At 41.5% G+C, this 11,816-nt stretch overlaps 1 protein-coding gene across 1 annotated transcript; it reads left to right on the top strand.

Annotated features, from left to right (window-relative positions):
- The first annotated feature begins 1,968 nt into the window (after window positions 1-1,968).
- LOC143825151 (vomeronasal type-2 receptor 26-like) lies at window positions 1,969-10,880 on the top strand. Its single transcript, XM_077313176.1, has 7 exons — window positions 1,969-2,048; window positions 3,327-3,618; window positions 5,532-6,383; window positions 7,361-7,588; window positions 8,174-8,221; window positions 8,888-9,014; window positions 9,979-10,880. The coding sequence occupies exons 1-7, from the start codon at window positions 1,969-1,971 to the stop codon at window positions 10,878-10,880; spliced, it is 2,529 nt and encodes an 842-aa protein (XP_077169291.1).
- Window positions 10,881-11,816: the final 936 nt, after the last annotated feature.

The following is an 11,816-nucleotide window of genomic DNA, read 5'->3' as shown; positions in this document are numbered from 1 at the left end:
AAACTTCAATGTAAGTCAATACTTGATTTTTCTGATAGAATCTTACCTGTCTTTCTACTAGGATCTCCTGCAACATGGGTGGCCAAACTTTGGCTCACCAGATGTCTGATTTTGGTTTTACATCAAATTACCTATTATACATAGATGTTTTCCTTCTCATTCCCTGTTCATGTTGCTTATTCATTCTGGATTTTCCTTCATTTTCACCATGCATATCATTCTGGGAGTTTTCCATTCTGAAGAGATTTTCCCCCTTCAGCAGTCAGTTCACATTTCAGACACTGTTGTTTTAATTTCCCCCCCTCCCTTGTTTCGACTTCCAAACTGAAGGTAATTTAAAAACATACAGATTTCCTCAGATCCTCCCACTATGCCCTTTTTTGGGGGGGGGCACTCTCCTTTCCATGTTGAGATCATTCCACTCTGCATCTTCTACCATCCACCCTCCTTCATCAGTATACAAGCTCCACTATTGCTTACATTTTCATCATGTACATTTCAGGGGTGAGAGAGGTCACCAGCAGGATGAGTCTCTCAATATATGTTTATCGCTAAACTAATTTAATTGGGGAGGAAAATATTGACAGGGAAAGACTGAAGTATAAGTGGGAATCTTTTCTGTATTTGAAGAAAACAAAGTTGAGAAGTGGTGATTTGTGTGGGCTTACACCCATACAAAGACAGGCATTTTTTCAGGTTTTGTTCATATATCTATGTTGCCTATTCATTACTTCAGTAGGTTGCATTAATTATCCTCAGATGAGACATGAGAAGAATTAAATGCATTGGTGATCAAGTGATATAGACAAATCTTAATTAGCAGGATGATTTTTTAGGGCTTCCTGAGATGAAAAGGAGGAAAGTGTATAAATCTAAGTTATTTATAAATATAAGTTATGAAGAGATCAGGACCCTGCCTGAACTCCCAGAATTCCTCAGGGCCTGCAAAAGGGAGCTCCTCCACCAGGCACTTGACTGAGTTTAATCTGACATAGAAACATTTGGCGGCCCCCCTCAAATCATACCCTCCATAATCTGAACATTTCTGACCTCCCTAGGGGCTTTGTTACAGTTGTTCTATTGAGATTGTTCAATGAATTAATTATGGTAACCTGTTAACCTTATATTTACTGTTGGAATTGTTATTGATATATTGTCATCATTGTTATTAATGTATAATGTTCTAAGTATCCCACAATGTTCCCATGTAAACCACACTGGTGCCGTATGGGATGGTGGTATAACAATCTAAGAAAATAAATAAATAAAACAAAATACTCCTTTTGGAAGTCATTTTCATTCTTCCATACTACTTGAAAAAAATAAAAATTAAAGTTATTCTGACACATTATTCCATACAGGAGTATCAGAATCTCTTCCTGGAGATGCACGTTATCTAAAATATCTTTTGTTATGTCACAAGAAAATGTTTCATGAAGTTTCAGATCTTGGGAGCAAATTTATTGTCTTTTTTCTGTTATGCTAACAAAGTAGAGTGAACTCGACCTGACAAAAGATACCAAACTTATTCTGACCTTGTCTTTCAACATGTATAATTATCAAAATTGTGGTGATTAATTCTTCCACCCCTGACATTTCTTGATATTCAGTAAACATTTGAAAATTGTAGAGTAATTAGTGAGACCTAAAGCAAAGCACAACAGGCAGACAATTTTTGAGCATTCTGGTGCTTCATTCACAGGATTTATAAGGCAGGCTCCAGTATAGTGTCTTCATAGAACGAATCACCATTCATATCACTCTGGTGTGGAACTGGCGACTGTATGAATAATTTGGAACCCAGGCAATCTGTGTGTTGAGGAAAGACTTGTGTTTAGGCACATGGCTCTGGTGCTTTTGCTACTGTCCTATGTAGCATGTCAGAGGCTTATCGAGGAATGTACCATTGGTGATCCTCTCCCTGTTCTTCATAGTTATTTTCAAACTGGGGACCTCATCATAGGTGGCATGACCTCCCAATTCATACTGCCTCCTGCTGAGAATGACTTCAGACAACACCCTCGTCAGTCAGAGATTGGTGAGAACCTGTAAGGCATTATTTCTCTTGTTAACTTATGTAAGTATAATTGATTGCATTTGATTTCAGGAGACAGCATGTTCCATTTAGGAAATATGCCTTAAATTAGGAAGGGGCATTTCAATTCCTTCATTTGGTTTTAGGGATTAGGAATGCACACATTTCATCCAGGCATTTTCCGTTCGGGTCTAGTGGACCCAAACAAATTTGGGTTTTGCAAAAAAGAAAAGAAAAGAAAAGAAAACACCACTAGATTCCAGTAGCCGTAAAGGATTCAGGCAGCAGATATTTAGGAAATCCCTTTTTTCCAGGTCCAATAGATCTGAGAAGAAAACAAGAACAGTGGCAACAAAGCTGTAAAAAAAGGAGTGAGCTGCTTTTGCAGTCTCACTGCACCAAATCCTTTTTGCAACTCTTTTCAGCAATTTCAGTGGCTTTTAAAGTTTAAATTGTGTTTGAATAATATACCCAGTGATCCCCAGATATGGTATGCAGTTTTATGTAATCTTACCATTTTGCTTTCTCCTAGGAATTCAATCTTGCTTGTAAATTCTTCTGATTTAAGACACGAAAGGACACATTTCCGAGTGACGGACTATAAAACTGATGTATTCTGCTCAAATGAATGTGACTGATTTTGGATTGTTATTAGCGATTGTTGTGAGATAGATTGCCAGAGTCAATCATTTTTTATGGAAAGTTTTTATGTTGGAAAAGAAAAGTAGCAGGAACACTGCAGTGCAGGAGCCAGTTTGGTGTAGTGGTTAGGAGTGCAGACTTCTAACCTCGCAAGCCGGGATTGAATCTGCACTCCCCCACATGCAGCCAGCTGGGTGGCCTTGGGCTCAACACAGCACTCATAAAGCTGTTCTGACCAAACAGGAATATCAGGGCTCTCTCAGCCTCACCCACCTCACAGGGTGTCTGTTGTGGGGAGAGGAAAGGGAAGGCAATTGTAAGCCGCTTTGAGCCTCCTTCGGGTAGAGAAAAGTGGCATATAACAACCAACTCTTCTTCTTCTTCTTCTTCTTCTTCTTCTTCTTCTTCTTCTTCTTCTGTTTGCTTTGCAAGTACCATTGACTTTGACTTGTATGTGGACTGGATTCTTCGAAGCCTATTAATGTTTTCAAATGAATGTTTTAACAGAATTTTCAGGCACGGGCTTAACAATCAGACAGAATACCCACTGTAAGCAATATATGAAACCTACACCTAATTAAAAATGTGCAATAAGAGTATTCTTCCCTGAAAAATTTCACTGTGATTCTGTATACTATTCTCATTCCAGTGTATTGACTAAAAACTATCAACATATTTTGGCCTTGCTTTATGCTGTGGAGGAGATCAATAGCAATCATCAGATCTTACCCAACATCACTTTGGGCTTCAATATCTATGACAGTTATTACAATGAATGGTGGACCTATCGTGGCACACTGGAACTTCTTTCAACACACAACAGGTTCGTCCCCAACTTCAAGTGTGGTACCCAGAATAACTTGATATCAGTCATCGGAGCCCTTTACAGTGAAACATCCCTCGACATAGCAGACGTTTTGGGCCTCTTCAAAGTTCCACAGGTAGTAGAATAGATGATGAATAAGTAAAGTGATTTTTGCCTTTCCAAAGTTGAAACTGCAGTATAAGCATTGGAACTGAGAAGGGGCCTAAATTTTTGATAATCTTCCATAACAGAACACATTAGAGGATAAATGGTTGCACAAGGAGAGTTTGTTTTGTTTTGCTAATAATAGCTTTTAAAACAATCACTGGGGTCCTTTCCACATGGTGGCAGCCACAGCAAGCCGCTGCTGGGGTGTTGCAGCCAAACAGTATACCCCACTGCTTCCTAAGGCACCATGGGGGGCATGTTTCAGTGGTGGATGGTGACTACCTTAGACTTCTGCATCCTACTAGATGCAGACACAGAGGAAGTTTCTGCTGTATGTGTGTGTGTGTGTGTGGGTGGGGGATGGCTGGTTCTGTGTTTTTTTCCAGGCAGGTGATGTTGCCCCATTCAGCCCCACAGCACCATGAAGTGCCACAGAGCTGAATGTGGCCATTTTCAGTCCCCTCCAGGCCTCTGTAAGATGGCCCCCATGACAACACAGGCCTCCAATGGGCTAAGTCCTGTTGACCCCTGAAATGCATAAGAAAATGCAGAAGATATCCAAGTTCCCTTAAAGCGGGACCAAGGGGGGCTGGAAGAGTCCCCCCCCCCAGTGCCAATGTAATGTGGAAATGGGGATTAGTCCCACTACCATATGACCACCATCTTGGTCTTTCTTACCCATGCAGAATCACCTCAAGATTCTTTTATATGTCAAGGAAGATCCATGAAACTAACTTCTCTGGCCTTCATGTTGACCCCTGAAATGCAGAATATGGAGGGAGGGGTTATCCCAATACATCCCATGTACAGTTATCTTACACACTGGACACGAAAAAAACACACAGGGAAAGTTCTGTGATTGGCTTTTATTCTCCCTCTTGAAATCTTGTGTGTTTTCCCAAGAGAATCGTGCATGGGCTTGTTTGTGTTTACTAGATGCAACTTCCCAATGCGTATTCCAGTCCACCTGGTTCTCCATATGTGTCAACATGACAATTGCTTTGGACTTGTTAGTAGCACCAAATGTATAACCACAAAGAAGCCTAGTCGTCCTACTCTATTGAGTCGATATGTTAAAGATCGTGGGGTACATATGATGGAAGAAACCAATACAGTATGTGCATAGAAGCAGAAGAAGAAAAGCTGGTTCTTATATGCTGCTTTTCTCTACCCGAAGGAGGCTCAAATCAGCTTTCAGTCACCTCCCCTTTCCTCTCCCCAAAACAGACAACCTGTGAGGTGGGTGAGGCTAAGAGAGCCCTGATAATACTGCTCGGTCAGAACAGCTTTATCAGTGCTGTGGCGAGCCCAAGGTCACCCAGCTGGCTGCATGTGGGGGAGTGCCGAATCGAACCTAGCATGCCAGAGTAGAAGTCCGCACTCCTAACCATTGCACTGAACAGGCTCTCACCACTACACCAAACAGCCACAGCTACCCAGTCAGCTAGTATGATTTAAGCAAACATTCCACAAATGCAAATACTCAGAATGTGAATGCTTTTGAATCAAATTATCAAGGAGATGTCTAACTGAACATATTATTGATATTGTTACACCCACAGTGAGGACAGCAGAATCCTTTAAGCAGGTTTAACTTGGGCTTTATTCCTAAGAGTTTTGCTGTTTAAAAGATATCATGTATATATATACGATAGGCACTGACTGTTGGATGGCAGCAATATGCCATCTGTACAAAGGTGTAGTTTTTAATCAACACACCCTCAGACCTCCAGTGATTGGCATGGGTGCATGAGGTTTCTGACCCTTGATCCCTCCCATATATCTATCTATTCACTTCATTTGTGCTCTCCTTTCTCCCCAATGGGGTCCAAAACAGCTTAGACTGTTCTCCACCTACCCATTCACTTTGTCTTTCCATAGTTCACATATGGCTCCACTCCAAAGAAGAGTGATAAAGCAGAATCCATGTCCATCTACAAAATGGTCCCCAATGAAGCCTATGAGTATGCAGGGATTCTCCAGCTGCTGCTGCATTTCGGATGGGTGTGGGTTGGAGTCCTTACAGCAGATAATGACATTGGAGAAAGGTTTGTGCAGACACTACTAGCAGTTTTCCCTCTCAGTGGCATCTGCTTTGCCTTCTTAGAAAGACTCAAGAAATTTTACCTTGGCAACATTTTTGACTTCATCAATTTGTTGGAGTCAACATACAGTGTGGTGATGGAAAGCAATGCAAATGTCGTCATTGTTCATGAGGAACATATGATCCATTTAAGATGGCTATTATATTTACCAACAATGGGAATGGTGACCCTGGAGCCTCAAGGTAAAGTGTGGATAATGACAGTTCAAATGATGTTGACATCATTTATTTATCAAAGGAGTTGGGACATACAAGATATCCATGGATCTCTGTCCTTCACCGTTCATTCCAATGAAGTACCAGGATTCCAGTATTTTCTTCATACCAGAAAACATTTTCAGATAAAAGAAGATGGCTTCATCAGAGACTTCTGGAAAGAGGCATTCAGCTGTACGCCTCCAACTCAGTTTCTTAGCAAGGAAGGTGAGAGAACCTGCAGTGGAGCAGAGAAGCTGGAAAGCCTTTCAAAGTTATTCTTTGAAATGGACATGATTGGCCAGAGCTACAACATCTACAATGCTGTCTATGCTGTGGCACATGCGTTCCATGCCATGCAATCATGGCAGCACAAGCACAGAGATAATGTCGATAGAAGGATACTGAATCTACAGAATCCACAGCCATGGCGGGTAATAGTGACTTTAATTTTGTGTTCTGAGTGCCAGTGAACATAGGCATACAATCTTGCAGTCCTTTGCAGGTCTTTTTAGGATGGCGGGGTGACTGTTGACTTGCAGTGGGACATGTTGGCTACAAGGAGATGTGATACATATTTCTTTGGTTTTTAAATGGCCACAGCTTTTATATAACATTTTAACTGGGTTGGGAACCAATGAGAAGAGAGCTTCCCCTGCCAGTCACCCCACTATTCCCAGCAGGGAATTCAGATATCCTTACTTCCCAGAATCCTGCTCTAACTGGGAAATGACCATTTGAGGGGGAGGCAAAAGGCACCAACCTCAGTTAGCTGCCCCCAGGTCACTTGGAAAATGGGCCCATCTTTTTCCTGGCAAATCCCTGCAGCTACAATGATAACTAACACAACAATTTCAAAACTGAGTGGGAGGGAGGGAAGCTGTCTGCCGTTGAACCAGGGGCAAGAGTCAGGGGCTTGGTACATGGTGCCCTAAATAGCTGTTCCCAAGCTCCGCCCCTCCTCCAGGCCGCAGCAGCCCCCGAGCCATATCAACATGCTGCCATGGTATGTCCCGGCCGCTCTATTCTCTCCATATTGATTAGTTATAGAAATTAGATGAAATTCTTCCTGCAGCTTTTATTATCAGGGCCTCACAAGGCCTCACAAGGCTCTGGTCCCTTTCAGGAAAAAAAACGTATTATCCTGGAAAGCTTTATACAGGGTATGTGTTTGTGTTCATGCACATGTGTGTGTGCTGGTTGACGGTGCCATGGGAACCGCCATGCCCTGTTGCTGTGAATGTGCCACTGCCATGCCGTCCTTGCAGCACAAGAGCCGCTGGGACAGTGGCATCGACCCTCCAGCCAGCCCTCTGCCACATCAACAGGCTGCCTCCGGTAAGTCTCAGCCACACTTTATCCGTTTGCATTTTTTAAAATGTTTACATTTTCTTTTCTTCATCAATTTCAGATGCACTGTTTTCTGAGAGATCTCTCCTTTAACAACAGTGCTGGGGACAAAATTTCCTTTGATGAGGACAGGGAACTAGTCGAGGGATTCGATATAGTCAACTTGCTCACTTTTTCCAACCAATCATTTCACAAAGTGAAAGTAGGAAGATTGGACCCCCATGCTTCTGAAGTCAACCTACTCACCATTCATGATCAATCCATCTCGTGGCACAGCCGATTTAAAGAGGTAGGACCTGAGGGGAGATAACCTGGCCGTGCTTCCATTCTGTTTGAATTATTTATTTTACTATGGGTGAAAATGTGGAAGAAATCGCCGATTTCTGGAAAAACATTTTTTTCTCCAAATGTCATGGATGTTTCAGCCAACCAAGGACTTCCTCTCTACAAAATACCCATGACATTTCAAGAAATTGGATGAGGATGTCCCATTTGAATAACCTGTCAGCAGTTAACCTTATCTCCAGGGCACAAGAATAAAAACTAGCAACGATAAATATTAATCCAAAATAGATTGTAGTTCAGGAAAGGGTTCAGACTGGAATCCAAGGTCCAGGCCAGGGTCTACAAAGATCAAGAATGAGCCTCTTCAGCTGTCAGAAGCACATCACAAGAAGTTGGAGGGAAATTTCAGTATAGGACAGCATGATAGTATGCTAATTCCTCTGGGGATCAGGTTGTCTGGGAAATAAATTTCGTAGGAGAGTTGAACGACCTGCAGGAGGACAATTGAGAAGAAGCCTCCTGAATTCATTCTGGATTTGCTGACTTTAACATTATCTGCTCAATAACGGGATAGTCAAATATTTTTCAGATGAGAGGCAATATCCAAATATACACGTCTAGTATAAATGCATGGGATGTCCTGAAGATATTAAGCTATTCCCTCTTTTCACAGAAATATTACCAGATAAAAATTTTGAGAACTGAGGTTAGTTATTCAACAAACAAAAAGTTGAGATGAACTAAAAAATGAGCTTCCTTTGGGTGCTTGGAATAGTTAGTGAGTGTTTTTAAGCACAGTGATTTCTGACACCAAAGTGCAAATAGGTAAAGGTAAAGGTATCCCCTGTGCAAGCACCGAGTCATGTCTGACCCTTGGGGTGACGCCCTCCAGCATTTTCATGGCAGACTCAATACGGGGTGGTTTGCCAGTGCCTTCCCCAGTCATTACCGTTTACCCCCCAGCAAGCTGGGTACTCATTTTACTGACCTCGGAAGGATGGAAGGCTGAGTCAACCTTGAGCCGGCTGCTGGGATTGAACTCCCAGCCTCCTGGGCAAAGCGTTCAGATGGCTGCCTTACCACTCTGCGCTACAAGAGGCTCTTTTAAAGTGCAAATGTGGATACACAAATCGACAATGAAATTTATTTTCCGGTCATGAATGTAGCTTAAATATAAAGTGTGTGAATTCTAGACAATATCATTAACATAGGTAGCCATCTGGAATATAAGTCCTTCAAAATGATAACTCCCAGATATGGTCTCCTAAATAGCAATAATCTATTTTTCCCATGTAATAACCAGAAATTGCCTTCTTCTCTATGTACGGAGAGTTGCCAGTCGGGTTACAGTAAGAGAAGGCAGGAAGGGAAGCCATTCTGTTGTTACAGTTGTATTCCATGTACAAGAGGAATGATTGCAAGCAAGAAAGGTAAGAGATCATGCCTCTGGGCTCGGTCAGATGTAATCTGCTTAGGACAGTGTTGGTTTTGTAGAACTCTGATAGATCTATAGACACCACTGCCACTGTTGTTATTCAAATGTCCAGGTTATGACATGTTGTCTCCCCATTAAAAATAAAATTGCTCTGTTTTCTCTTGACCCAAGTAACAAAAAACAATAGAGATGAAATCAAAATGTGTGCCTTCCCCACCACCCTCTTCTTTCTACAAATTTTTATGACATACAGTGGTATAAAATGGGTTAATGTAAGGGAATAAAAAGAAAAATGGGCCAGTTTAACATTCTGATCCCTGTACCATACAAGCTCTGTTAGGTCATAGAAATTGTTAAAAACTTAGTTACTTTGTCAAGGAGGAGATATTTCTACCCCTGCTCTTCTTGTGAGTAAGCCTTTACAGGAGGGGATGGAGGCATAGGCACAAACCAGAATGCGTCCAATACAAAAAGGCAAGGAGATGGGGGGACTCATGAATTACAACCAGTTTAGAAGCAGAGAAATCCAGTCCTTAGATAAGAAAAATGCACCTGTGCATTAAGTGCTCCCAAGTTTCTTCTCACTTATGGCAAGCTATGAATTAATGACCTCCAAAACATTTTCTAATTAACTACTGAGAAACTGCTCTGTCAGGAACCTCTTCCTGATGTTTAGACGGAATTTCTTTTGAATTAATTTCATCCCATTGGATCTGTTCTGTCCCTCTGGGGCAAGAGAGAGCAACTCTGCTCCATCCTCCATATGGCACCCTTTTAAATACTTGAAGATGAAGATTTAAATTAATTTCATTCCATATTCAAATCTTGAATCCATAGTGTTATCCCAGCCATCTGGTCACTACACCAGCCTGGCTTTTTTCTTTGCATATAAAACAATTAATGTGATAAATGATATTTGGAAGTTTGAGAAAATTCAAAAGGATTGTTTTCATTTCCAGACATGGATGACTGTTTTAAATGTCCAGAAGATCAATATCCAAGCCAGGACAAGGATTCATGTATTCCAAAGGATTTCAACTTCCTGTCTTATGAACACCCCTTGGGGATCAGTTTAGCTATTCTCACACTTATATTTTCTTGGCTCACCATTTTGATCTTTGGAATTTTCATGAGGAACCACAACACACCCATCGTCAGAGCCAACAACCACAACCTCACCTATGGCCTTCTTCTCTCCCTCTTGCTCTGCTTCCTTTGTGCCTTGCTATTTATTGGGCAGCCTGGGAGGGTGACTTGCCTCATAAGACAAATTGCTTTTGGCATCATCTTCTCCATCGCTGTATCTTGCGTGCTGGCAAAGACTGTCACGGTGGTTCTGGCTTTTATGAGCACCAAACCAGGATCCAGGATGAAGAAACTGGTGGGGAAAGCCTTCGCCAATTATATGGTTCTTTCCTGCTCACTTATCCAAGCAGGTCTCTGTGCTATATGGTTGGGAGTCTCTCCCCCCTTCCCAGAAGCGGACATGCATTCGATGACTGAACAAATCATCTTGGAATGTAATGAGGGATCACCTACCATGTTTTATTGTGTCTTGGGCTACATGGGCTTCTTGGCCTGTATCAGTTTCATGGTGGCTTTCCTGGCCAGGAAGTTACCTGACAGTTTCAATGAAGCCAAGTTTATCACATTCAGCATGTTGGTGTTTTGCACGGTTTGGTTATCCTTTGTTCCAACCTACCTGAGCACCAAGGGGAAATACATGGCAGCTGTAGAGATCTTTTCTATCTTGGCTTCCACTACTGGGTTGCTGGGTTGCATCTTTTTCCCTAAGTGTTACATCATTGTGTTTAGACCAGAGATGAACAAGCGGGAACAGCTAGTAAAGAGAAAGAATTAAAAACTTCAATGTAAGTCAATACTTGATTTTTCTGATAGAATCTTACCTGTCTTTCTACTAGGATCTCCTGCAACATGGGTGGCCAAACTTTGGCTCACCAGATGTCTGATTTTGGTTTTACATCAAATTACCTATTATACATAGATGTTTTCCTTCTCATTCCCTGTTCATGTTGCTTATTCATTCTGGATTTTCCTTCATTTTCACCATGCATATCATTCTGGGAGTTTTCCATTCTGAAGAGATTTTCCCCCTTCAGCAGTCAGTTCACATTTCAGACACTGTTGTTTTAATTTCCCCCCCTCCCTTGTTTCGACTTCCAAACTGAAGGTAATTTAAAAACATACAGATTTCCTCAGATCCTCCCACTATGCCCTTTTTTGGGGGGGGGCACTCTCCTTTCCATGTTGAGATCATTCCACTCTGCATCTTCTACCATCCACCCTCCTTCATCAGTATACAAGCTCCACTATTGCTTACATTTTCATCATGTACATTTCAGGGGTGAGAGAGGTCACCAGCAGGATGAGTCTCTCAATATATGTTTATCGCTAAACTAATTTAATTGGGGAGGAAAATATTGACAGGGAAAGACTGAAGTATAAGTGGGAATCTTTTCTGTATTTGAAGAAAACAAAGTTGAGAAGTGGTGATTTGTGTGGGCTTACACCCATACAAAGACAGGCATTTTTTCAGGTTTTGTTCATATATCTATGTTGCCTATTCATTACTTCAGTAGGTTGCATTAATTATCCTCAGATGAGACATGAGAAGAATTAAATGCATTGGTGATCAAGTGATATAGACAAATCTTAATTAGCAGGATGATTTTTTAGGGCTTCCTGAGATGAAAAGGAGGAAAGTGTATAAATCTAAGTTATTTATAAATATAAGTTATGAAGAGATCAGGACCCTGCCTGAACTCCCAGAATTCCT

The sequence above is a fragment of the Paroedura picta genome, chromosome 16 (assembly GCF_049243985.1).
Source record: "Paroedura picta isolate Pp20150507F chromosome 16, Ppicta_v3.0, whole genome shotgun sequence".
Taxonomy (NCBI): Eukaryota; Metazoa; Chordata; class Lepidosauria; order Squamata; family Gekkonidae; genus Paroedura; species Paroedura picta.
The sequence above is the reverse complement of the archived record's forward strand: the minus strand, read 5'-3'. Positions and strand labels throughout refer to the sequence as shown.

What these genes read in the sequence shown, in the direction of transcription:
- LOC143825151 (XM_077313176.1), top strand. Translation starts at nt 1,969, where the DNA reads ATGACCTCCCAATTCATACTGCCTCCTGCTGAGAATGACTTCAGACAA. An exon ending in CTAGTATAAATGCATGGGAT is followed by an intron (nt 8,222 to 8,887) that starts GTCCTGAAGATA and finishes TGTAATAACCAG; the next exon opens with AAATTGCCTTCTTCTCTATG. An exon ending in AATGATTGCAAGCAAGAAAG is followed by an intron (nt 9,015 to 9,978) that starts GTAAGAGATCAT and finishes TTTCATTTCCAG; the next exon opens with ACATGGATGACTGTTTTAAA.